Here is a 27,724-nt window from a genome sequence, read left to right on the forward strand (position 1 = left end):
GAGAACATTTCTGACCATCTTCTGAGATTTTAAAGACCAAATGACAACACAAGGAAAAAAAAAAAAAAAAAAAAAAAAAAAATCAACCGATAAAGTAAGAGCATCTGCTGTATTAGAATTAACATTTAAAATATAGAACTTCCTGTAGTTTCATTCACAATAATGTTTTCAGTTTTGTAAATTAACAGTGTTTATTTGATTTAAAATTACTTCGTTAAAAAGAAAGCTCCCATCAGATGTGTTCATTAAAGATTATTTATTTTATTTCAAAACTTTTGTACAAATCAGTTTTTCCTGCAGACTGACAGGAACAACACAAACACAGAACACGGTGTTGACGCGAGCTTCATCCGCTGGCGACCACTTGGAAGGGGTAGTGCTGCGGGAAATCATGGATGATCTTCAGGGCTTCGTTGTACAGGTTTAAATCTGAGACGGACAGAACGTACCGGAAGTCACAACGATGAACGCTGCTGCGTGACAGATGCTGAGTCAGCAATAAAATGAGACGTACCAAAAGGGATGCCCTTGTCTTCTCGTAGCATGTTGTACGAGGTGGCCATTATGGCCCCTTTGGTGGACACCATACCGATGACCTCCACGACACCGCTCAGCTCCTGCTCAAGCTGGAAAAGAAGAAGTGGATTTTAACGGCACCAACATGTTCGGTGTGTTGATTCAACAACAGACTGAAAAAGGTCTACCAGGTGTTTTGGTGAGGAATCACTTCTACTCCCTTCATAAAAAAAAAAAAAAATCAAACTGCATGCATCAGACATAAGGATAAATCTGGTTTATTTCTTATTTATATGACTGCTGGGTCAAACTAACTAAATCAGAATACATCAGCTAAACACAAACCGGATTTGAATCATTCTAAACATTTTGTTTTCAGGTCTGAGAGTAAACACAGAAATGAGCTTCTGAAGGAGCATTTTGTGAACTGCTCTATTGATCTCCATCCAGGACTTCCTGCCAGCTGGCCCGGATCGGTGTGCTGTGTTGTAAAGTGTCACTTTATTGTGTATGAAACATTTAAATGTTGTAGGTGATTAAGGTGCAGGTAATTTTGTGGGATTGTTTTTATCAGCAACAACCCATCACATTTTGTAAACCGACTCCAGGTTTGCTATCTGATATCAGGTCGTCAGGCTGCAGAGAAAAACGAATTCTTCCTGAATGTCCCAAATGTGTTATCATCAGAACGAAACCCCGGTTTGTGGCTCACAGGCACCGCTGAGACTTCCAGGACTCTGTGATGGAGATGATGTCTGTTTTGTAGGAAAATAAACAACTACAGGTCTATAAAACACCTGGAAGGTCACTGTTTGTTCTGAGGGTATTCCAGGGACCATGAAACAACAAGTTATGACATCAGAAAACATAAAGTAACTTAATTATCGAAGCATAAACATACTATTTTGTATTTACAATGTAACATGAATGTAAACAAACTAAAAGTGATATAGTTAAAAAAAAAAAAGAAAAAAGAAGTAGTTCCACGTCCTCCGGATCAACAAAGAGAAAAGACATCTCTTACAAACAACCGTCTTTGTTTGTATCAGTCAAAGAATTATCAACAGTAATAATCATCATTATAATGATGACTAATGTTGACATTTACACAGGTTTCGCACATCTATTTCGTGAAACCATTATTCCATTTGTGAAAATGAAAAAAAAGAAAGAAGGTAATTTCACTGTTTTGTAGACCACATTAGACCTTAAACTGCTGGAACTGGACTAGATTTTCTCGACAGGCTGAAGGTTCTTTAAAACCTTTCTGTGAAACCACACAAGACGCTTTTTCAACCTGGACATTAAAACAATCACGATGATGTCATGGCGAAAGGCCCGCCACCAGCGGTGCTCTCCGTGGACTCACAGGCTCGTCCAGCTCCACTGTTGCGGTCTTTCCGTCTCCGTCAGAGACAGTGAACGTCTTTCCAGACGGGTTAACCTGAAAACGCACAAATGAAACACTGGATGTGACCGACATTCACGGAGCAGCTCCGTTTGAAGTTAAAACTGCAGACTGACCGTTCCAACGCGTCCGACGAAGCAGACCGCTCGGTTGATGTGCTGCAACAGCATCGAGCAGTTTATTCTGGGTTTCGGGATGTCCAACATCGCCGCCATCTCCACAGGTTGCTTATATGGCGTTGCTGAACTCTGAACAATGTTCCCCCGCGCGGGAAACCTTCAGTTATATGCTTTTAAACTTACGGCAGCCCGGGCGGGCGGAGCACCTGCTTCTGCAATGAAACCTCGCGGGGCGTGTAGTTACGGCTAATACGGGGGTTAAAACCGAACACCTCCAACTTCGATTACGACATAACTGTTGTACTCTAACATTCTCTTCCCCGGAAACACCAATGAACAGTTCCGCTACATCTTAACGACAGCTTAATTTGAGGCAGAAATGGAGTTGCCATTTGCTGTTTCTACACGAACACGGACCACATTGGTGTCAGTGACGTCACCACCACACCACAACAAGGATAACAGAAAAGTCGACACGGAAGCGTTAGTAGGTTTTTACTGTTGTTCACAGCAGCAGAGCGAAAAGAAGATTTACACACCGAGCCGGAACCGAACTGAGTCCACACAACAGCCCGAGGAGCCATGAAGTGACTGCATGAGCGCAGACACGACAGTAAGAGCGGCAGCATCACTTTCTGACGGCATCGCTGTTGTTTTGAAGCTACAAAAGGCGACTAGGCATGTTATGGTGTCATATTCAACAAACAAAAAAACAAGTTACGCCGACAAAATAGTTGCAGGCAGAAAGTCTTGCATTTGTGTCTCATCCTTCTTCAACAACCAGCTGCAATGTAGAGTTCTTTTACATTTTTTGTTGGTAGAATTTTTTTTTAAATGAAGTCCTGTTTTCTGTTTTCTGACAGTTGGATTTGAGTGCAACTAGTCCATCCTTTACCAAAGCTAACATCTAAAACGACACTTCCACGACGAACATCTGACCTTTGATTTCCTCTGCTCACAGGAGAACCATGTTCAGTTTCCTTGGACTCCGTAAGGACTCAAAGAAGTCAACAGCTGACAAGGAAGTCGATGGAGGGTTCGTTATCATTGGTGAGAAACATCCACTTCTATCGAAGTGAGACTGACAGCACTTTGTTCTGCTGTTTGATTTGCTGACATATGAAACACCAGCTGGCAACTACTTCTGAAACAGTAAATAAGCAGTGAGACTCTTGAAGTGTAGTGAGCGGGTTGCTCCTGATGAAACAGAACTGTCTGTGTGTCATATTTACTAGAAGCAGGGCCGTGCAAAATGGAGTTTGGCTTCTCCTTCATGTCCTGTAGCGTGTCCTGCGTTAAGAACGGGTCAGCCTGCACCTGGTGATCTCTGAAAGATTATTAATGATGCAAAACTCATTTTACATCAGGCTTTTCATAACGTCTCTAGAATTTGAAACTAACTTCAAAAAGTGGAGGACGACGGGATGCTGACTGTTTTTCAGCTCATAATAACACAAAACTGCAAGCGAAATGTTTCCTAAATATTGTTACATCTTTCATGAGGTCTTTCACTACTGCTCTGTCATTCACCACTTCATGAAATGCCAAACTTTACAGATGTACTGCGACTTTGAAAGCGATATTAGAAGAGGAAGGCTGGATCCCTGTTATTGTCCTGATTTCATGATTATCACACTGTGACACAATCGAAATAGATTTCACAAAATCCTCACTTTGGTTTGAAACTCCACTTCTCTTTTTTTGGGAAGCAGCTCCAAAACTGGTCGCTCCTCCAGCACTCTGTCACTGATTATGGACGGTGATGTAGTTGGAGGCAAAGAAGAAACACAAGTTCACTGAGCTGTGTGGGTGTCCAGGGGGCGCAATAGAGGCCAATTTAAATTAAAAAAAAAACCCAAAAAACCCCACTTTAGTTGTCGTGGACAGCAGCGAGCTACGTCTCCAACCGTGAACATGTCAAGCACATGAGAGCAGAGGATGTTGTGGACGAGTAAACATTTCACCGTGAAGCGGAGAGAGCCCGAGGGACGATGTCCAGCGGGGACCGTCCAGAAACTGAGCTGCTGAAAACAAACAGCCACTGGTGGTGTCTCTGCTTAAACTGTCCCCTGAAATGGAACCATTGTGCTGCTGTGAGCTTCAGAGCGGGCGGTTGTTGATGGATGCGTTCACTGACGCTGACCAGGAGAGCCTGTTGGTGCGCTATGATGCATGAATGTTGTACTGCTCTCTCCTGACGGTAAACTGAAACAAACAACGAACGCCAACAGAGCTGAGAGGCCGAAGCAACACGGAGTCAGTGTTGTTTTCACCCAAAGCTGTTTAGGTGGAGATACAAGTTAATATTGGACACGTTTTTTTTTGTTGAACATGTTGTGTTGTTTGTGTTTACGCCAGCTGCTAACGCTACAGATATAGATACTTGCTGATGAAACCCCACTTTCTCTCCTGTCCTTGGCTCTCTGTCAACAATACGGTCGGCCTGCTCATCGGTTTTTATTGTTGAGTGGTGGTAAAAAGGAAGAGACTTTGCGAACAGAAGATTTGAGGGTTAGGTGTCATAAGGTTGTGCGCAGTGCATCCTGGTCCATGTAGGCACTGTCATTATGGCCGAGTCGGCAGGAAAGCTCAGCTCTCCCAGCTGCTATAACAGCACGGAGGAATTTATCGCTTCAAGTCACTACATTCACCATCAACACATCCACGTATCCACGTGGACATCCACGTAAAACGTTGTGTCTTTTCCCTTTAAAGTGACAGATATGTTTTCAATGCTCAAATTTAGTCAGCAGGCGGGCTGTTGGTCATAATACTCATAATGTAACAAGTGGGATGAGATTTATTCTTCGATTTGCCTCGTAGTAGCCGGTGTTATTCCACATGTGATGGGTGAAGACTGATCCTTATCCTGTGTCCTTCCACTTCACTATAACTGAGCTGTCTGGATTTACTACAAAAATCCACATAGATCAAGGTTCATGTTACATCAAACTTTATTTGGATTCCTCTCCAGGAGAAGTGCAGTATTGTTTGCTGGTAATGTGTGTCGTGGATTTAATTGGAGGAGCTGGTGGAGCAGAAACAGATGGTCAGGAGCTGCATGCTATTTTTGGCAGAGGAGGACAAGTGTCAGAGCCAGGCTTTCTCTCTCAGACGGAGGCAACCAGCTGAGCTCACAGATGCTCGCTGGAAACTCCCTGCTCACTGTGTAGACCTGTTGTCATAGTGAAGAGGCCTCATGATTAGTAATGACATGAGAAATAGTTCAATTCCAACATACTCCGACATGTCAGCATATACAGCTTCAAGTAATATGCTCAGTGGTTTCAGTGGAGCTGGAGGACACTGGAAAGAGTTGCAGAGTGTAACTGTCCTCAAGAAGGGAGTTTTCCTCTTCACTCTGGAGCTTCTGGTGAATTTGATCTGAACAGAGAAGTCCAAATCTGAGCTGATGGTCTCTTCAAGACTAAGTAATAGAAGCATGACTCCTCACTATTTCAAACAACCAGACCAGACCAGACCAGGCCAGGCTGAGGCTGTGGAAAGCTGCAGCAGGGTGAGGCTGTTGGCCAGTCCTGCTGTGGTCATGTCCCTTATCTTATCATGTCTGTCTCTGGTTGTCCAGGCAGAAAATACTCATGTTTTGATGAAGGCTCTAAAAAGAAAAAGCATCTGTGCTGTCCACCCATATCACCAGGTGGCAAACTGAGTGATTTATCATGGTACATATGGACCTCAGAACCTTTAACTTATAACACACACTGAAGGTCTCCTGTGGTTTTTGGTAACAATCCAAAAATATAATTTACAATGATCTTTATTTGTTCAGCACTTTCACTTTTGACAACACAAATAGGTTTTCAAAGTGGTTAACAATCAATTAAAGGAATTCGGATATACAGACACATAAAACAGCTGTAAAATAGTGCTGAAGTAAAGACATTAAACCAGTTACAGAATAAAGTCGATGCAAAACAGGATAACCACAAGTAGTATTTGATGTTAAAAAAGTGGGGTTTATTTATTTGTTTTGAAAAGTGTAGGTAACATTTAGTGTGCCTCAGTGTATATTTTCAATTAAATATGGGTTTATATGATTTGCATATTATCACAATCTGTTTTTATTTACATTTTATACAACCTTTTTGGAAACATGGTTGTATGCGCAAAGCTTTAAAACAAAAGCAGTTGACCAAATATGGATGTGCACGTTCTCACACACTCACCGTCATCATTTTAGGTTGGCAAATATGACCTACAACGAGAATAACGGTTGAGATGGCAGACAGCAGAGGAACATCAGATGAATGTAGATGTGATCTACGTGGCTGTAAACCGTCTTTGGGCCTTGTTGAAGCTGCAGTCCAGACACATGGAGCTGAGATCGGAGTCAGTGGTGTCAGCGTGAATGATATGCAGCTGCTCAGATCTGGGCACATAAACTTCCGCTCAGGGTTCTGCTCAGTCCCACTAGTCCTAAAACCTTCAAATCCACGAGTGTGATCAGAAAACCCCTGGTACAGCTCGGATAATCCTCCTCCTTGACCTCGTTCTAAATACTGCAAATTAATTTTGAGCGCATTATCTCTTTTGTTGTTTTGTGCGACAGTCATGCTACCTGTTGTCTGAAGCTCTGATAAAGAATTAAACTGTAAAAAGGGAAACAGGTGAGATGTGAAGTTTGTTACTGAGCAGTTGTGGTCAATTACGTTTTTATTGTGTTATGAGATTAGGAGGAAGTTAAATCCCAGCAATAGATCACAACATAGTGTTTGCATGGTGAAGTCCTTTATATTACAAGTTACTCAGTTTACATTGGTCACTATAATGCTTCATATTTCAGACACATTGCAAGCAGCTCTTAGTTTCTATTTAATTATGTACAGAAGATCAACTTTACAGTGTAAAAGCAGCTCTTTAGATGTCTGAGGAGTTTGATAACTGAACTCATCTGAACTTGGTTGACTGTTGTTGCTGATGATGCTCATTCAAAACCGGATGTACAGACATGGAGTGCCACAGGGATCTATCCTCGGTACTGTGGTGCTATAAGATTACATGATTCTGTACCAACATTAGAATAATGCAATGATAACTACAGCCATCAAAAACGTATGTGGAATTTAGAGGGGAATTCTGATTAATCATAATCTGGCGTTTGTCTTTTAATGTGACTATTGTAGGTTTATAGGTTATAACTTTGTACCATCCACCTCCATTTTAGAGCTCGGGGGCAATGAGGCGTAAAACAGCATGCAAACTGCATGTATGAGGATGACTGGAGCGAGCTGCCTGCAGCCCTCCAAACAACAGTAGTTTTAAATTCTGCCCATAAATACAGACATTAGACACCCGAATGGCTATTTTTCTAACTGCATTAAAGATTTCAATTTTGAAAACATGACTGAAAAACAAACATTTCCCAGGTATTACATAGTCTTCATTATTCCACAGTAAAACTCACCAAAATATAACCCAATGTAAACTCCAGATGTGACAGCTCCCTGCTACTCTTACGCAAGTGTTCCAGCTCTGATCTGAGCTGTCTCACTACTGGAAATCTATTTTCCAAACTCGGATGTTTTTGGGCTTTCAATTGAGCCCAATCCTTTGAGGCTTGTCCTGTTAGAGCACTGAACTACACAGTTACAACCTTTGTAATGTTACCAGCACGCAGGTTGATTCTCCTGAACTGTAAACCCGGAGATTTCTCTTATATTACGTGGTTAAGAGATGTCATCGGCACCTATAACTAGAGAAACTAAGATTTATACTCTGTTACTCTTCTGATCAATTTGAGATCTCTTCCTGGCATGTGGTGAATCTAAAGGTTTAAATGTCCTCTGAAGTGACTTTAGACCTCCAGTCATCGTCATTTTCTTCGGACACACCGACTCAATCCATCTTTTTATACTGAACTCTTTTTCTTTAGCTGTATTTTATCTTAGTTATTTTTAAGGTTGTTAAAACACAAAGTGTATGTATTACTTTTGTATTGTACTCATCTGTAAAATGTAAAACCAATAAACATAAAAAAATAAACAAAAGCAAACCTAACTTGTCATCACTCCAGGCGTTAGACCCTGTTGATCATAGTGCTTTATGTGAAATGACACATTTCATCATTGTACTCTGTGCAGCAAGGAAATGAATAAAATCAGATTTGATTCATTTTTAAAGCTCTAATATTCCAGTCTCCAAACGACCTCAGGACCCTGAACATTAAAATGTTGTAACTACAGAACGGATCTGGACCTTCAATCTTTTGTTTGTACTCGCAAAACTTGTCAGAACTGGTTTAGAATGAGAAACAAGTTGCCCTCAAACTGGAGTCCTTTATACCTGCTGTAGGTAAAACTTTAGTAATTGATTTATTTGTGAGTCTTATATTTGTTGTTATTGGTGTGTCCAGTTGTGTTAGTTGTTTGCTTGCCTGACTCTGATGTTTCCTGTTCTCTTGATGAAGAGATCACAATCTCAGTGAGACCACATGATTAAAAAGGTTTAATAATAATAATAACAAGCCTTCTCTCTTCAGTATATGTTTGAGTAAATTGTCTGCTATCTGTCTTATGTGATGTGCAGGAGAGACGGTTGAAGAACAGACGAGGAAGATGCAGACCATGAACATCGCACAGCACTCGACAAATGTCGTCGTGCAGCCTTCAAAGGTGAGTTTGTTCAGGTTTTCACTTCACAATACAAAGTTGATCTTTCAGCCTGAGACTCAGCGTTGTGAAACACGTTCATCAGAGCTGTAAGAGGGAGGGAGCTCTTTGTTGTCATGAGATGCCGCAGCCTCGGTTTCCTGTTTTGATTCTCTTTGAGTGTTTTAGCTTTGAGGCCGGTAGCTGATCATCCTAGCTACATTCAAATGGATTTCATTTGAATGCAACTTTCCAAACTCCCACATGAAGTAAACACAGTCAGAATAAAGGAAGGTGAAGTTTGACAGTAAACGGTTTTCTGTGGTGCAGCTCTCCACCACAGTCTGCTGAGCTGTATGGTTGGGATGCTGCACAGTCAGCAGGAGTTATTACAGCTACTGTTTCCTCATATTTCTGAGAATCATCTTTGGGTTTCAATGTATCAACAGTTTGGTAGATCTTTTTTTACACCACGCACCATGCTGTTGTCCATCATCTTCAGCAGCATTGAACTGGAGATCCTGCGGTAGAAGGCAGCACGTCGTACCTGCAGTTTGTTCAGTGTCCACAAACTGCAGCTCTCTTTTCTTAGATGCAGCTTTCTGCTGCGTGTTTGGTTGCGTTGCTCTTCATGCTGTCTTCACCATGAACCTGCTGTTGGGAGATGTTGTTCAGACCAGTTGGAAATGTTTCCTGACACTTCTGGAGCTCAACTTCTACTGTTCTGCTGTGACATCATCAGGTTCTCCTCTGTGACATCATCAGATTCCCCTCTGTGACATCATCAGGTTCTCCTCTGTGACATCATCAGGTTCTCTAATGTGACACCACCAGATTCTCCTCTGTGACATCATCAGATTCTCCTCTATGACATTATCAGGTTATCCTCTGTGACATCATCAAGTTCGCCTCTGTGACATCATCAGGTTCGCTTCTGTGACATCATCAGGTTCTCTTCTGTGACATCATCAGTTTCTTCTCTGTGACATCATCAGATTCTTCTCTGTGACATCATCAGATTCTTCTCTGTGACATCATCAGGTTCTCTTCCTTTAATCTCAGATCAACATTCTACTACAGAATGTTTCAGAGCAGCTCTTTAGAGTCCCAGAGTTTCTTCAATAAGAATTGATTGTGTTCACTTCACTGTGGATTGCAATGTGTTTGAAATTGTGGTAACCGTGGAGACTTACAACCCGTCCTGCTCACATTCACACCTACAGACAGTTTAGAGTAAATGAGGGCCATCTATGAGTATATAAGTTCAACTGGATTTAATACAAACATCTGGAACACTTTCACTCTTCATAAACTTTTCATTTACAATCAACCTCATTTTGGTAAATTTTTGATAAAATGATAAATTTATAAAATTATGTATAATCTATCAGTTTCATCAGTAGCTAGAGCCAATCAAAATGTGGGACATCATCTCAATATTTGGGACAAGACAAATAAATGCTGTGCAGTCCACACAAAGTGGGACACCTGGTCACGTGTGTGTGTGTGTGTGTGTGTGTGTTTGTTTGTGTGTGTGTTTGTTTGTGTGTGTGTGTGTTTATGGTCCATGTGGCATCCTGGAGCCCTCACATGTCAAACAGACAGTTTCGTTTCATCCCTCAGTTTAAATCACATGGTGCAACAGGAAGCTTTGAGATGCAATGACATCAACATGAAAATCGTCCTCCAAGCCTCCGTGTGCACCACCAAAACAAAAAACAAATTGGGGAACAGTTTCCTCCTTTCTGCTGATCAAACCAAACTAAACACAGTGATGTTCTCTTCTCTTCAGTGGCTTTTAGCGTTTTAAGTCAAATGCAGTTTAAGCATGCAGTTTGTTTTGCTTGAGTTCCACTGAAAGCTTGATGGTGATTGTAGATGAACACACACTGCCTCTGCAGTTCATCTCGGGTCTATAGAGGCTCTTTTGGCCTCTTATTTCTCATTGTTTTACTTTTACAGCTCACAAACAGAGCTGCTGTCGACCTCATTAAACCTTATTCAACCTCACTAAACCTCACTCGACCTCATTCGACCTCATTCGACCTCATTCCGCCTCATTTAACCTCATTCAGCCTCATTCCTCATTCAGTTCTACTTTCAGCTCATTATTAGATTCTATAGGCTTTTCTCAGAATGTAAATAAACCCCGTCACCGTGGTAACCACACCCTCCATCTGGTTCTGTCGTATGGGATGGAAACTGAAAATGTAATTGTATTTCCTCAAAACCCTGTTTTGTCGGACCACTTCTTATTAACATTTGAAGTTACAATAATGGACTACACAGCATGTGGGAATAAATCCCACTACAGTAGATGTCTGTCAGATGATGCCGTGGTCAAGTTTAAGGAAGCAGTTACATGTTTATCCTCTTCGATGCCGTGTGTTAAAGCAGTGGAAGACATCTACGTTGATCTTAGTCCCACACAAGTGGATCATCTGGTAGAAACACTGCAGTATCTCTGCTACAACTCTAGATGATGTCGCCCCTCTGAAGAAGAGACTAATGAACCAGAGGAAGTTGTCTCCATGGTACAACTCAGAACTACGCTCTGCTAGGCAGCGACTAGAAAGATGGAAAGGAAATGGAGTTCCACTAATTTAGAAGAATTTCACCTGTCTGGAAGGAGAGTCTAATATTATATAAGAAAGCTCTTCGTAAGGCCAGAACTTTATATTATTCATCATTAATAGAGGACAACAAGAACAACCCCAGGTTTCTTTTCAGCACTGTAGCAGGCTGACAAAGAGTCCCAGTTCTGTTGAGCCCTCTATTCCTTCAGCTCTCAGCAGTAATGACTTCATTAACTTCTTTACTTATAAAATTCTTACGATCAGGGAGAGAATCGGGCCGACCCTTCCTGACACCATCACTGATGTGATGTTAAGCACAGCAGCCCTGAAAGCAACTGTAGGACCAGATGTAAACTTGGAAAATGTCTCTCCTGTTGAGCTCTGTGAGTTAACTAGAATTATTTCTTCATCTGGATCCTCTAGCTGTCTGTTAGATCCCATCCCAACTAAACTTTTTGAGGAAGTCTTCCCTTTAATTAATACTTCCATATTAGATCAGACCAACCTATCTATTGTAACCGGCTATGTACCGCAGGCTTTTAAAGTGGTTGTAATTAAACCTTTACTTAAAAAGCCGACTCTTGATCAGCTGTTTTAGGAAACTAAAGACCAATTTCCAACCTGACATTTATTTCTAAAATCCTTGAAAAAGTTGTTGCAAATCAACATTTTGATCATTTACAAAGGAATGATCTGTTTGAAGATTTTCAGTCAGGCTTTAGAGTTCATCATAGCACAGAAACAGGTCTGGTGAAAGTTACTAACAACCTTTTATTAGCCTCAGATAATGGACTCATCTCTGTACTTGTTCTTCTGGACCTCAGTGCTGCTTTTGATACGATTGATCATACGATCTTATTACAGAGATTAGAACACGTTACAAGGATTAAAGGAACTGCATTAGATTGGTTCAAATCCTATTTATCAGATAGATTCCAGTTTGTCCATGTCAACAATGAATCTTCCAGACAAACAAGAGTTAGTTATGGAGTTCCACAAGGCTCAGTGTTAGGCCCAATACTTTTTACTTTGTACATGCTTCCATTAGGAGATGTCATCAGGAAGCACTGCATAAACTTCCATTGTTATGCAGATGACACTCAGCTATATCTTTCTGTAAAACCAGATGAAACTAATCAGTTGGTAAAACTTGAAGCCTGTCTAAAAGACATAAAGGCCTGGATGACCAAAAACTTCCTGCTTCTAAATTCAGACAAAACAGAAGTTATTGTACTTGGTCCTAAACACCTCAGAAACTCTTTCTGTAATCACTTAGTTACTCTAGATGATGTTGTCTTGGTCTCCAGCAAAACTGTGAGGAGCCTTGGAGTCATATTTGATGATGATTTGTCCTTTAGCCACCATATAAAGCAAATCTCCAGAACTGCCTTCTTTCATCTACGTAATAATAAAATCAGGAAAATCCTTCCTCAGCGTGATGCAGAAAAACTCATTCATGCGTTTGTTACTTCTAGACTAGATTATTGTAATTCCTTGTTGTTAGGATGTCCAAATTACTCATTAAAAACCTGCAGCTGATCCAAAATGCTGCAGCAAGAGTACTGATGGGATTTAGCAAGAGATCATATTTCTCCAGTTTTAGCTTCTCTTCACTGGTTTCCTGTGAAATCAAGAATAAAATTTAAAATTCTCTTGATGACTTACAAAGCCCTACATGACCAGGGTCCATCATATCTCAGGATTGGCTCAGGAAGACCTGAACCAACCCTTAGTTATGCTGTTATAGGCCGACGCTGCTGGGGGACCTTGTTACATGCTGAGCTTCTTTTCTTTCCTCCTACTCTTTAACTGACTCATACCTCACCATCTTTTTCTCTCCCATAGCTTTTTCTTATTATCTGTTGTCTCCATTCAGTTCCCTCGCTCGCGTAGTTTCTGTTCTTTCTTTTCCAGATGTCCCGTCATGGAGCTGCATGTCTCTGCTCTGTGATTGTCATCTCCACCAACAGTTCTTCTCTTCTATCTCTATGCTGTCCTTTTCTCTCTCTGCTCTCCTCTCACTCCAACCGGTCGAGGCAGATGTTCTCCACCTCTGAGTCTGGTTCTGTCGGAGGTTTCTTCCTGTTCAGAGGGAGTTTTTCTTCCCTCTGTTGGAGGTTTTTCTCCCTTGAAGAGGAGTTTTTTCCCTCCTAGTTCATGTGGGAATTGTTGAATTGTTGGGTTTCTCTGTAATATTGTAAAGTCTTGCTGTAAGGACTTTAATGTGTCAAGTGCCATGAAATAACCTATGTTGTGATTTGGCGCTATATAAATAAAATAGAATTGAATTGAATTCAGCCTCATTCAACCTTATTCCACCTCATTCAACCACATTCCGCGTCATTCCGCGTCATTCCGCCTCGGGCGGCACGGTGGTGCAGTGGTTAGCACTGTCACCTCACAGCAAAAAAGGTTCCGGGTTCGAATCTGGTCCTGGGCCTTTCTGTGCGGAGTTTGCATGTTCTCCCTGTGCTTGCGTGGGTTCTCTCCGGGTTCTCCGGCTTCCTCCCATCATCCAAAAACATGCACCTCAGGTCAGGTTACCTGGCACCGCGCTAGTGGCAGCCTGCTGCGGCATCTCCCCCCTGAGAGCCCCCCTGCTGTAGTGAAGACATTTCCCCTCGGGGATTAATAAAGTGTATAAAATCAAAAAAATTAAAAAAAATCAAATTCCGCCTCATTCCATCTCATTGCGCTGTTTTTGTTTTGTTTTTTTCCACATGAAAAACATCCCTAGTTCAGTCAGCAACAGCTCAACAACTGTACCTTTGGCTCTGGGGATGAAAGCCATTTAAAATGATAAATGATAAAAATCAAATGAGAATGATGAGTAGTACCCACAATTTCCAACTCTGGCTATTTACAGGGAAATTTCACTCCCTTTATATTTAAGCTCTTATCTCGGTCATTACAAGGCCACCCATACATGCTGTATCTTTTCTTTTAAGAACACTTTAGGTTATACACATCCTCTATCATTAGATTCAATAATAATTTTTAGTCTATATCAAGGAAACAAAAATATTGTCATTTGAAATGATGTCATAATATGTCAATTCCTTTTTGGAAAATGTCAGTGGAGTTTGATTTTCTGTCAGTCTCCACTGACACTGTCAAAAATTGAATTTCTATTCAGATTGTTAAGTCACATCTCACCAACCAGCACACTACTGTTCATGAGGACCAGAGCAGCTGAGTGCAAACAGACACGTGGCTAACACATTTTGTGAGCTAACACAAAATTTATTACAAGGGAACGCAAAAGTAATGCTCAAACTAATCCTTGCCGGGACCCTGTTGGGCTCCGTAAGGATTCAGCATAACACTGTCTTGTGGAAGTGAGTGGTGGTCAGTGTGTTGACTGCAGCCACCAGGTGCACAACATTATCACATCACATTTCACACACATTTAATAGTCCCAGTTATTCAGCTGGTAGGCGACATTACGTTTGTAACAACAGATTACGGGATGTTTTCATCTTTACGTACACTCTGCTCCTAAAGGTTTTCCAACTCACACAAGTCTGTTTTAATCACATATGCGAGTGAATTACTGGCACTGTGGATCCCTGACTTCAGCTCACAAACATGGGAAGTGATGAACAGTCTTTGTGTGTTCACTGCCACAGTCATTCCCAGATTTGTATTTTTGTTGTGTGCTTTGGTTGTGCCTGCCTCCCTGCTCCACCCTCCCTGTTTTTTAATTGCACAGGAACAACTATTTCCTGTTACAACATCTCTGCATTTAGTCTCACATTTGTCTTTAATTACAAGTCAAAGTGCAAAACAACGTCTCAAATCCGCTGCTGGATCAGTTTCACATCCTGCACGGCTCAGGAGGCAGAACAGGAACAGACTGAGTGAAAAGAAAGACCTCCTCCACATGAGACACACTCATGAAACAACCACAAGCTCTATGAAAAACATGTCGACAAACATTCCTGTCTTTTCCCACAAACCAACGAGTTTTGCCAAGACGTTTTTGCGTTTACGTCCACCTTCACTGTTCAAGCATCTCCTCCCCCTGAAGTCTCTGCTGCTGTGTTTGAGGGAATGCTGTGTGTCTGTGTTCAGCTAACAGTTGTCACTAATGACTAATGGTGGCGACCACACCTGCAGAACTTCCTTCCTTAGGATGTTACAGAAGTGAAGGCTGGTGTCACAAGATACACAGGTTGGGATTTTCATATTTGAGCTATCTGAATATGTAAATCTCTGATGCCACTCTTACAAACTGCCACAACACACACGCACACACGCACACACACACACACACACACACACACACACACACACACACACACACACACACACACACACACACACACCACTGTCACCCTCTGTACTTTAAACAGCACTGACCATGTAAAACCTTTTAACCTCTTCAATTAATTCAGGAAGGCTTCTAGAGCATCCAATTCCACATTGATATCCTAATGGATGTTGTTTTTGTTTGATTTTTACAATCAAAATATGAATGTTGTTTAGTCAGCTATGGAAGTGAAACTGTTTCACATGTTGAGCGTCCAAGTCACTGCACTGGTCATAGGAACACTGCTCTCTAAGGGATGGAACTTGTTCTATTCCTGCACAGTTTGTGAGACTACAAACAGAAACTCTGTACATGTTTGGCATTCATTGGGATCAACACAAGACCAGAGATTACTGTGCCTCTAAAAACTCAATTGGCAACACCTTCTGATTTAATTCAATTTAATTCAATTTTATTTATATCGCGCCAAATCACAACATGGGTCATGGCACTTAACACATTAAAGTCCTTACAGCAAGACTTTACAACATTATACAGAGAAACCCAACAATTCAACAATTTCCACATAAACTAGGAGGGAAAAAACTCCTCTTTAAGGGAGAAAAACCTCCAACAGAGGGAAGAAAAACTCCCTCTGAACAGGAAGAAACCTCCGACAGAACCAGGATCAGAGGTGGAGAACATCTCCCTCGACCGGTTGGGGTGAGAGGAGAGCAGAGAGAGAAAAGGACAGAATAGAGATACAGTGCATCCGGAAAGTATTCACAGCGCTTCACTTTTTCCACATTTTGTTATGTTTCAGCCTTATTTCAAAATTAATTAAATTCATTTTTTTCCTCAAACACACAATACCCCATAATGATAACGTGAAGAAAGTTTGTTTAAATTTTTGCAAATCTATTAAAAATAAAGAACGAAAATATAACACGTACATAAGTATTCAGTCTTTGCTCAATACTTTGTTGAAGCACCATTGGCAGCAATTACAGCCTCAAGTCTTTTTGAGTATGATGCTACAAGCTTCATCAACATGCTTTCAGGTCTTGACAGCATTAAAGTTTTGTTTTTCCCAAACTGCAAAAATTAGGGATAACGTGTACGTAAGTGTCGTACTGTAAACAAATTAAATCTAAAACATGACTCCGCCCACATCTCACCACCCAGTAACCTGTTCATAATAAACATAAAAAGTAGATTTTCGTAGTTCTAAAAACTGTTGGAGCAAATCCCGCCATTTTTTTGTGTTCCAAAAAGATCTTTAGTAACGTAAGCGTGCAGTGATGGATTCACTGCTTTACCATGTCAGACAGCTCCTTCTCACAGGGAGAACTGGAGACATAACACATTGCTGTTTTCAAAGCTGCTGACTCCCTTGTCAAAAACAGGGTTTCATCTCACTGAACTCAGGAGTTGCCATCGGTTCGTTAGTTTGTGTTATTGTGTGACTTCGGTTTTAGTTCGTTCAAACACCACGCAGGTACAGTACAAATTACTGGATCCGATTTGTTCTCAAGCATCACATCACCAAACTAACGTCCATATTGGTGCAATACATGGATGGAACCTTTGTGTGTGTCCTGACTGAAGTGTTCACTGAGAACAAAGATGTTGATCTGACAAAGTGAAAAAACTCAGTCTGTACGTATACTAAACTTTAGATATCGGATGTTCTGCTGATGAACTCCCACAGCACAAGTCAATTAAGGTTCTTCGCTCAGCTGCTAAAAATTAAAACAAATTGTTGGAAGCATTTCATCAACTCCAGGAAGATTTATTACAAAGAGTATGACAAATATTATGTAGAATAATGCAGAATTTTATATTGAAGTTACTATCCAAAGTTACAATTGAACATCAGCTTGTCCACATATCTTTTCTGTTAGTGCAGACCCGTTCCTCTCGTCTGACAAAACAAAAATTAAACTTTGGGACTGAACTCCAAGAACTATGTCTACTAAACGGCAGGTACGTCTTGTACCATCAGCATGGTGAAGCACGGTGGTGGCAGCATCATGCTTCCCAGCAGTAGGGTGCACTCCACCCGGGATGGGGGCAACATTTGACTTTCAACCACCACAATGATGTGAAGCCAAGACATGAGTGGTTTCAGGACAAGTCTCTAACTGCTCGAGAGTCGTCCAGCCAGAGCCCACATTAACACTCCACAGATGTGGAGAGACCTGAGGAAGGAAGTTCACAGATACTTCACATTCAGTCTGACGAAGCGTGACGGGATCTGCCAAGAAAAATTTAGTAAACTACCCAAATCCAGGCGTGCATGCCGAGAGACTTACCCAAGACGACTTGAAGCTTTAACTGCTGCCTTACTTCTACAAAGTACTGAATTAAGGGCTGAATAATGTGATTTTTAATGACTTTGCAAAAATGTCTAAACACGTTTTCACTTTGTCCAAAAAAAAGTCGGTCTTGCTCATTTAAATTTAAATCTACAACAAGATAAACAGTGCAAACAGAGAAGGGGTGTACATATTTTCTGAAGCAACTGTATAAAAGAATATCTCTGTCAACACTGACAATAAATATGTCTCCTTTTCCCCCCAGTCATCCTGTCCAACTCCAACTCAACCCGCTGACACACAGCTCCCTACAGCTTTACCAAACATGGGGCCCCCAGCGATGGAAGCTGCTGCCGCTCTCCCAGATCTCCTCGGGGACGTCCCCTTCACTCTGGCTCCTCATGTCCTGGTCGTGCAGGCCGGATTCCCCCTCATCCCTGATGTACTGCTGTCCCGGGACATAAACTACAACTTGGCCAACTTTCAGTACGACTTCACTTTAGAGAACTCGGTGCTTCATAATGCCTAGTCTGTTTCCATGGTAACATCATCATTGAGTTCACACTGATGAGTCATGATGAGCAATCTCAGATCTGCAACATATTGGACAGGAAAATTTACGATATGAACAAATCAAACCTCATTCAAATCACAGTAATGTAAATCAGTAATTGAGAACATCCTGTCTATTATCTACTTTGAAAGTTGAGCCATTGAAATCAAATGAAATGGCATTATAGTGAATGTACAGCTGGATGGTGAACAGTTTGGACTCTCTTCCTCCAGTTGCTCCCAGTGTGAACGTAGCCGTTTACCTCCACTGCAGGTATGGCATTAGTGTCATGACTGATAAAGACATCATGACTGTCATGTGGAGGCACATGGTAGATACAGTGATGTACAGTGTGCTACGATGACACAATCGAAATTAGTTAAAGGAAAGTTCCACATTATTACAACTTGGGTCCCATTTTTGTAGCTTGGCTATCATTTTAATCCATCGTGATCACATTGCAGTCACCGAGGTAAGTGCTGACATCTGGGAACATGGTGCTGAAAGAAAAAGTTGAATGAAGCAGTGATAACCAGTAGAAATGACTTAAGGTGACAATTTTACAGCTTATGTCTGACTGCTCAAATTCTGATACCCATCAACATGCAGGTACAGTACGCTTTAGGTCTCTGTGTTAGTCTGTCCTGACCGACCTGTTCTGGGTCCCACCAGACTGATGCTCCACGTCCCCACAGAGTGGCCCAAACTACAAAACAAGTCCCAGGTTGTACTAAACTGTAAATTCCCTAAAAGAGACTGTCTGTATTTTATTGCACGCTGTTCCTGAGTCCTCGAGCTGTCTGTTGTGTGGAAACAGTTGAGACACGAAGAAAGTACCCTGACTTCATTAGATATCACTTGAGGATGTGGAACCCAGATGATGAAGCAATAACACTAAAACAAAATCTTCAAAATCTTCAATAGAATCACTGAACAAATTCCTTTCAGAAGTTTTGAATAATCTATTTATGTAGGAGCTGCAACATTTTGTGAATGATAAAGTGAAACAGGACTTTTGTAACAAACTACAGCTCTTATTTCATAATTTGATATGATGCCATTTATATATTTGACTTTATATGTAGCACTTCATGCCACAGTCATGTTTTTGACTAACAACCAATGAAAATGACGTTTCCTCCCTGAATATGGCCTTCCCTTTGATCCAGCTTGAGGTTATTGTTTTATTTATTCGTTCTGTATTTTTTTTTTTCGAGCCTTTCGTTTCATGTGTTTGACATATATTTCATAGAGTGCAGTCAAACATGCCATTAGTCATGCCTTTTCAGTTGGTGCACATTTTACTTCTGTAATCATGTTGAGTCATGACAGCATCTACTGTACTCTATATATCCCTGAGAGTTTATTACATTGCCCGTGTTTCATTAATGAATGTTTTCCTATCTTTTTTAATTGATACTGAGAGTTCACATCATGTGAAGACACCTGCCGTTGTTTAGAAGTCAGCAAAGCATCTGTTTCTCTCACTGAACAGCTCAGCTCTTCCTCCTTGTTTACCTGTTGTCTGGACTTTGATGTCTTGATTGGAATCAGTTTGTAAAGCTTCTACTTCAATAATTAACAGCAGTAGAGTCCCGTCATAGTTTACATTCTCTTATCCCCAGTTCCTTGCACTTTGCTGATTTTGTGGTTGTTGAGCTACTGTCAATGAAACTCAAACTTCCTGAGTTTCAAATTAAGTCTTCCAGTTGAGTTTTACTGACATTTGCTTAATTGATTCAATAAACAGCACGATAAACAACTGAAAATAATGATTGAATGAAACTAGATTTTCTGTTAACGTTCAGAGCAGCAGAGGGAAGAGGATGACTCGGCTCTGTATTACCAGTATAATTTGTGCACTTGGGAACACTTTACTTGAAGACTGACGTGACACCTGACATGAAGGAGTCCCTATGAATGTTGGCCATTAAGTGACATTAGTTCAGTTTTGTCATTTTTATGACACTGAGTTGTCTTTGTTGTGATGATATTAACCTAGTAAACAGAACTTGTCATAAACATGTAACCCTGACTTGTATCACTGCAGGTGAGGTCAAAGTAGTGATTCATGACTCTGTTGGAAAATAGTGAGGGTTAGAGTTATAGAGTTACATCATCAAAACAAAGACACTGACAGGTATCCTCTTTATGATGGTGGCATGGAAGTCACACCCCTTCAAATAAAGTCACAGTGCAGTTTAAATGTACAATATACTGAATTTACTGAGAAGAGCTGTTACAGTGCAGGTAGTTTACACAGGCGCTGTTAGCTACCAGCCTTTCATACAGCTCATTCATGAGGTTTTGGCCATTATTTGAAAATCAGCTTTGATGTTAGACCTTCAGGAAACTGCATAAACCAAGTTACAAACGGTTAGGCCTCCTCCTGGTAAACACTGGAACACATATAGTGATGTTCACCTTGTCTTTCATTCATATTGTTTTCTTCGACTGATGTGTGCATCCTTCCTAACAGATCACATGAATTTGGCTGCATTGACATCTTTTACAATTGTGATGTGTTATTTTCTTTTGACTTATTTTTTGAAATACAAACTTTTAAAATAAGCATTGGCCATTTGCAGAGGAAGGAACACATTTGTACTGTGTCATGAATTTACCCAGCAGTTTACCAGACGCTGTATTGGTGTCATTGATTGTTTGTACATGATCAGATTTGGATTTTGGATTCCTCAACCTCCTGTGCCTTTGACCCCCACTAAAATATTTTTATTGAACCTTTTAATTCCCTGAGTTATCTGTTGAAGTTGTTAATGTCAGGCCTTGACATTGACTGTGGATGACAATAAATAAATTTGAAAAGTGTCGTTTAACTTGTAACTCTTTGTATATATAGGAAATGTTTTATGATCTGGTATAACAACATTCAATCATTTAGGTGCTGTTCTATGATTATTGATTTGCAGGAATTATATTGACAAAGTGATAAGAAATAGAAATATATCAGGTTATACTGAAAAAACATGAAAAACTTCAGAGGAGATGTGGACTAAAGTCCAAGGCCAAAGAACATCGGTGTCTGATCGTTCCATGCATTGCTTTACGAGCGATAGTGTTTAGGATCCAAACAACATGTAAGACTTACCTATTCTGACCGGGACTTTGTTACCTGGACTGGTCAGCCTTGATGTGTGACTTGATTATTTTGGTGAAGGTACTGGTCTTGAGTTTGGAATTTGGTGTCTTGATTTAAAATCTGGATTTGTTAGTCCTGACTTAAAACTTCTTGGTCTTGACTTGGGACGAGACTTGGGACTTAACATGCTTTGTTGTGGATTTTTTTTTATGGCTCTGACCTGGAATTTGTTAGTCTTGACTTGGAGCTTTACTTTGGATGTAACCTGCCTCAACTGGAACTTGTTAGCTTTAACTAGGGACTTGTTGATCCTGGTTGCGATTAGATCTGAGATCACTTGCCTCGATGTGGAACTCATTAGCTTTGACTTGATGGTCTGGAAGTGGGATTTGTTTGCCCTGTTCAACTAGATTTGGGAATTGCCTTATGTCAATGTGGAACTTTTCTGTGATAATCCAGTAATTCCATCCATCCATTATTTATACCTTCTGTATCCTGAACAGGGTCACGGGGAGCTGGGGCATATCCCAGCTCACTTTGGGTGAACGCAGGTTTCACCTTGGACAGATTGCGGGTCCATCACAGGGCCAACACAGAGAGACAGACAGAAACAAAGACCATCCATGCTCTCATTAGCACTTAAGGGTATTTTTTCCAGAATCAGCAATCAACCTGGCTTGCATGTCTTTGGACGGTGGGAGGAAGCCGGGGTACCCAGAGAGAACCCACGCAGGCACAGGGAGAAAATGCAAACTCTGCACAGAAAGGCTCCAGGCCGGGGTTCGAACCCAGAAGCCTCTTGCTGTGAGGCAACTGTGCCGTCCACTATAATACAACTGTTTAAATACACTATACCGTGTAAAATATAAATAAAAACAGAATGCAATGAGTTGCAAAATATGCAAACCCATATTTATTGCAAATAGACCAAAGACAAAATAATATATGCTTATTTTAAATTTGATGGCAGCAACACTTCTTAAAAAAGTTGTGACAGGGTCATGTTCACCACTGTGCTGCATTGCCTTTACAATACTCTGTAAATGTTTGGGAACTAAAGGAGACCAGTTTCTGGAGTTTTGGAAGTGAAATGTTGTTCCATTCTCCCAGTCTTTTCTACTAGAGAGCCATGCAGATTTTAAACACGTGCAGAATGTGGTTGGACGTTGTTCTGCTGAAATAAACAAGACCTTCCCTGAAAGAGACGTTGTCTGGATGGCAGCATATGTTGCTCCAAAACCTGAATATATCATTCAGCATTAATGCTTCCTTCACAGATAACTTGGAGGATGCGGCATCCATGTTTTCCAAAAAGAGTTTTCAACTTCACCTCAGTCCATCTCCAATGATCTCGGGTCCAGAGAAGGCTAATGATATTTAATGATATTATGAACCGTACATGATGAAATCCACAACTTCTTTAAAATTTTCCGTTGAGGAACATTATTCTTAATTTTTGTGCTATTTTCCCACACAGTCTTTCACAGAGTGGTGAACCTCTCCCCATCTTCACTGATGAGAGACTCTGCCTCTCTGAAATCATCTTGTTATACCCCTCATGTTACTGATCTGTTTCTCATGGTAACCTAATTTGTCGTGAGATGTTCCACCAGGGGTTGTTTTTAACCTTACACAACTTTCCCATTTTTTTTGTTGACCCTGTCCCAAATAGGATCATATTCAGATGTACAGACATCAATTTTAGCACACAACTTTCTCACACAACTTGACACGGATGTTCAATAAGAATTAAAATCCCAAATCACAGTTTGTGTATAGGCTACCAATTTACCCCATGTTTATAGGATATATGTATTTCATATAAAATCATTTCATTGTTTTTTAAATCTCTTAATGGTTATTGGTCTGTCTTATTTAGCTGATTTTCTTTTATTGTTGGGATGTCAGGTCTTCTAGTACCTGCCTTTTAATTACACCCCAAACGAAAAGAAAAACCTATGGAGAGGCATATTTTAGTTTCTGTGGTCCACGCCTCTGGCAGTCTCCCTGAATATCTAAGAGCATTAGAAAGTGTTGATATCTTCAAGAGAAAACTTAAGACCTCCCTTTTTCAATTATCCATTTTTACACATTACGTGGCATTACTTCTTGGTAAATCTTTTTTTAGTTGTTTTGTCAAATATAGTTTTTACTCTATTTGAAGGTATAGATATGTATATATACTTTTAGACTTTTAAGTGAATTTGAATGATTTATTTGACATTTTATTTTTGCATATTACTTGGTTTTATTAGTTGGTCGTAGTTGGTTCATTTAACCCTGATTCTTTCCTCTGGTGTTTCCTCATTACAGATCTGTGCCAGATAGTGTTTTCCTGAGTCTGTTAATTACAATGTAGTTATTTATTGCATTGAACATGGATGTTGAGGTGTGTGTGTGTGTGTGTGTGTGTGTGTGTGTGTGTGTGTGTGTTTGTTTATTGTTTTTTATTGTAAAGCATTTTGTGTTTTTGTGAAAAGTGTTTTACAAATAAAGTATGATTGATTGGTTGATTCATAAAATAATAATAAAAAAAAAAGCATTATTCTGCAAGGCTAATGTTATAAAATGATATAAAGGCCACTCACTTTACACACTTGATATGTTTCCAAGGTTATGAAGTTATATCCTGTTAAAAAGCACATATTTGAACCTTATTGCCTCTGTATAGTGTCACCAACCAATAGCACAGGCTCAAATCACTTCTGGGTTACCTGCCGCCCATTTCTATTGGTTAAAGCTTCCTTACATCCAATGAACAACCCCTGACATATTCCGGAAGTAAACCAGCACCAATCAGAAGGACGTAGCAGGGCTGTGGTCCCACCCATGGCCCAACCTCTGCTGGAGTAGTTTCCAGCTGATAACTGCTGTTTTGAAGCCTGTGGTAGGACAGCAGTGGACAGAGGAGGACAACAAGGACCAACTTGACTCGCGGTAGTATTGTAGAATGAGTTAGTTACTGTTTGTCAGTCCTGAGACACGGAGGAAGACACATTCATGTCATAGTTGTCGCTAAGTATCTCAGAAATATAACGAAGTTCAGAAAATGTGGTCATTTACATATCAAAGTTGGTTGTGATGGATCAAGCATTGGTGTTGTGCTGAAAAACAAAAGTGTTCAGTTCGATTGTGGGCTGTTCAACAGGCTATCTGTAGTTGTACAAACACTCCGAGTTAACTCCAAACAACGTGTATGAAGTGAAGGTGGCTGGTCATGTCAGCAGCAGCCAGCTCTTCCCAGCAGCGGGTTAAACACTGCGGCTCCCCCACCAGCACCACCACCGCGGTCCGGTCGCAGCCTGTACGCGCCACGGTGCTGTACCAGCTTTTCCGTGGAAATCATCACAGCCCAACCCGCTCCGCTTCCTCCTCCTCCTCCTCCTCAGCAGCCGGGAGCAACACAGGACCGACGACGTCCCGTTGTTCCAGTCCCGCCAACCCGGGTGGAAGCGGCTCGGACGGCAGGCTGGTCCCCAGTCAGAGGCTTTCACCGCCGGACAGCAGGACCTCACCTGAACGCGGTCTTTGTCCGCCTGCTTCCAAAGGTAACGTGGTCCTTTAAAGAACATGAAGTTGATCCGTAATGCTCGCATCACGTTCAGATAGCTTGCTGCTATGCTATGTCGTCCCTTCTCTGGTACAGCAATCGTCACGCCGAACTAGCTTAACAGATTCGGGAATTGAATTATTTCGATGACGAATTCAGAAATACCTCATTTCAAAAAAGAGAACCGATTCAGTTTCCTCACAATTACATACTAACCTTATGTTCGGCGTGTGTATGGCCCACTGTCCGACATTAAACGTAAATAAAACCCCCACCTAAACAATTCTTCCCACCGTTAGCCATCAAGCGCCACGTTGTGTTTTGGTGAGTCAAGCTAATGAAAACAACAGACGAAGCTACACAAAAGATTCCAATTTTAGTCCAATGGTCGCACTTACGTTAATTACATACAAGCCGATTTCTAAAGTGGATTGTCATTGTTCAAACAGAGACTGGGGCTTTTTGAGGTCTGTGTAACTTTTCTCAAAACGCAGTCAACCAAAAATGATGACGATGTCCACACCTAGATCCAATGTGGCGAAGCACCTCCAGCTACGGTGGAGCTGCTCATGTGGGCGATGTGCTCGGCTGGTGGCTCACTTTCTATTTGGGTCATAATGCATTAGGGGACTGATGCTAAAAACATCAGGAGGATACATCAACAATCGCTCTATTTCCACAGCAGCTCCCGCAATCATGTTGTAATTTGAATCATATTATCCGTAATATGTTTAGCACACCACAGCTTTAGCTGTGAATATGTTTTACATCACGTGTTACAACGGTGATTTAAACAGAATAATATGATATCAGCTGATGCAGTTGTTATTCCAGTGCACTGGCATTATCCTCGCGGAGGTAAATCTGTCAGGGTGTAGTGATGGTGCAGCTACTCTGTCGAAGATAAACGGGCTCGTTGATGGACACGACACGGATGATTGGACAGATTTTCAGAAGCTGCCGCGAACACCAAACCCATCGTATGAATTTGGTACATTTAGGCAGTTTAGTATCATTGAAAGGGAATTAAACACGTCGTCAGCTGGTGGGTCTGTGGCTCCTGTGGCAACACTGGGGCCTAGCAGTCACTGAGACATAAACAGCCCTCTGGGTGAGCAGGCCAGCCTCTGAAGCTGCATGCGTACGCATACAAAATACTGGTTGGCAACCATAGACTAGCTCCGATGTAGACCTGTGTACACAGAAGGATGTAATGATGGTGTTTTTGCAATCCGGCTGACATCCAGCCTGTGTCGTTGTTGCTCCAGAGCTGTTGATGCTTTCTCTTCTGATTTGGATAGCACAGGCCATTACATGGTGTTGACTTCCCGTCTTTCCTTTCATAAGTATCATTACTGGTAACAGTGACGTGTCCAGGGCATTTTGATCGGGTTGGCCAAGGTGGGGCATGCACTCGACGTGGTGGCACTGAGCATGGCATGTTGGACCCCTGCCAACAAACAATAAACACACATAGATGGCGGCTTCTCATTTTGATGACCTTTGCTAAACAATGACAGTTGACACTGTGACCCGGATGGATGGATGGATGGATGGATGGATGGATGGTTGATCTACCTCTCTATCAAACATGTTGGTTATTTGAGCACAGAACGCACACAATTTTGTGTCAAATTTTTGGTTGCCAAAAATAAACGTGCACATCTTCAACACGCTGTGAGAGGCCGTGTTTTCATTTTGGAGAACCGAAGTGCTCTCGCTTCTCAGCTTACCTCAGATGCAGCGAATGTTTTCCAGTAGAACTCGGTGTTGACAGTCGGACCCTGGGCGACAAATTCTCGGTGTACAATCCTGCAAATGTCAAAGAAATCCCAACTGGGAGCTCCCAGCATTTACAAACATTTTTGACACGGTTGATGAGAGTTCGTTGTGGGATATTACATGTTAGATGATAATGTTATGACTGTAGTTAATGGGGCTCCCCTCTCAATACACTCATCACAGTGCTCTGTGTTGTTCCACGTAGTGAACTGATGGTTATCAGTATGTAACTTCAGGACTATGAGTGCGTATAATTAGCTGTACTGATATGTTGGTATATGAAAAATTCATATTGTACAGGAATTAAAAACTGATACCGCCCAGTACTTCTGGAGACCAAAGAAGAGAGCTAAAAGGAGAATAAATACTGTTATTCATCAGGTCAACAATTCATGTTGAATAACAAATATTGTAGTTTAAGACCTAAAAGTATTTTTTAACTAATAGTTCTGAGCTAATTTTGATTAGTATTGTTGCTTGATTACTAATTAATTGATTACCGAGAAACACACATTTGTCCTGCACTCCAAATCGCATACCATTTCTTTTTACTTTTAGTATGTACTGCAGCTACCCTTAAAAAGTATCTACTGTTGCATGTAGTATGTGCACAATTGGGACAGACTACTTCATCATAGAAATGCGTCTTGAACTTTGATCCACTTTGTCGTATCCATCGCGATCTGTAGAGCAACGTTTGAGGTCAAAAGAAAAAGGATGCGATTTGGAACGAGTAGGCTTCCTTTTAATTCTTCTTCTTCTTCTACTTCTTCTTCCTTTTGTGGGCAGCGCATTAGCGCCACCAAGTGTCTTGATGGCTCAGTCGATGTGATGCAGCTTCCACTGTGCAAAGGATTGTGGGTCAGAACATCCAGAGTATCATGCTGACCTGCATACTACAAAATACGGCCGGATGTAGTGGAACATCCTGGTACTTTTGGC

General features: G+C 41.1%; 3 protein-coding genes across 10 annotated transcripts in view; 2 read left to right on the forward strand and 1 right to left on the reverse strand.

Moving 5' to 3' along the window:
• Positions 1 to 241: 241 nt before the first annotated feature.
• rpa3 (replication protein A3) lies at positions 242 to 2,312 on the reverse strand. Its single transcript, XM_069176091.1, has 4 exons — positions 2,041 to 2,312; positions 1,886 to 1,960; positions 515 to 626; positions 242 to 429 (listed from the first exon to the last, which is right to left on the reverse strand). The coding sequence occupies exons 1-4, from the start codon at positions 2,137 to 2,139 to the stop codon at positions 347 to 349; spliced, it is 369 nt and encodes a 122-aa protein (XP_069032192.1). The 5' UTR covers positions 2,140 to 2,312; the 3' UTR covers positions 242 to 346.
• A 152-nt stretch (positions 2,313 to 2,464) lies between these two features.
• On the forward strand, positions 2,465 to 21,178 carry umad1 (UBAP1-MVB12-associated (UMA) domain containing 1). Its single transcript, XM_069176089.1, has 4 exons — positions 2,465 to 2,656; positions 3,005 to 3,093; positions 8,590 to 8,675; positions 18,063 to 21,178. Exons 2-4 carry the CDS (start codon positions 3,012 to 3,014, stop codon positions 18,324 to 18,326), a joined length of 432 nt encoding a protein of 143 aa, XP_069032190.1. The 5' UTR covers positions 2,465 to 2,656; positions 3,005 to 3,011; the 3' UTR covers positions 18,327 to 21,178.
• Positions 21,179 to 24,372: 3,194 nt separating this feature from the next.
• Positions 24,373 to 27,724, forward strand: part of glcci1a (glucocorticoid induced 1a) — a 31,585-nt gene continuing 28,233 nt past the window's right edge. For 3 of the 8 annotated variants that reach the window (XM_069177084.1, XM_069177082.1, XM_069177086.1), the window contains exon 1: positions 24,374 to 24,998. In XM_069177084.1, the coding sequence (XP_069033185.1) occupies positions 24,668 to 24,998 (331 nt within the window). In that variant the 5' untranslated portion in view covers positions 24,374 to 24,667. Of the gene's footprint in view, positions 24,999 to 27,724 lie in introns of all 8 variants that reach the window. The other 5 variants (XM_069177083.1, XM_069177085.1, XM_069177080.1 and 2 more) reach the window with 3 other exon arrangements.

Source organism: Embiotoca jacksoni, unplaced genomic scaffold (assembly GCF_022577435.1).
Source record: "Embiotoca jacksoni isolate LCO1_2020_lvr unplaced genomic scaffold, fEmbJac1.0.p SCAF_7, whole genome shotgun sequence".
Classification (NCBI taxonomy): Eukaryota; Metazoa; Chordata; class Actinopteri; family Embiotocidae; genus Embiotoca; species Embiotoca jacksoni.

Excerpts from the sequence above, each read along its gene's own strand:
- rpa3 (XM_069176091.1), bottom strand. The coding sequence starts at position 2,139 with ATGGCGGCGATGTTGGACATCCCGAAACCCAGAATAAACTGCTCGATG. Across the intron at positions 1,961-2,040 it reads TCGTCGGACGCGTTGGAACG|GTTAACCCGTCTGGAAAGAC; the intron begins GTCAGTCTGCAG and ends GTGCGTTTTCAG. Across the intron at positions 430-514 it reads AGACAAGGGCATCCCTTTTG|ATTTAAACCTGTACAACGAA; the intron begins GTACGTCTCATT and ends TGTCCGTCTCAG.
- umad1 (XM_069176089.1), top strand. The coding sequence starts at position 3,012 with ATGTTCAGTTTCCTTGGACTCCGTAAGGACTCAAAGAAGTCAACAGCT. Across the intron at positions 3,094-8,589 it reads TGGAGGGTTCGTTATCATTG|GAGAGACGGTTGAAGAACAG; the intron begins GTGAGAAACATC and ends TGTGATGTGCAG. Across the intron at positions 8,676-18,062 it reads TCGTCGTGCAGCCTTCAAAG|TCATCCTGTCCAACTCCAAC; the intron begins GTGAGTTTGTTC and ends TTTTCCCCCCAG.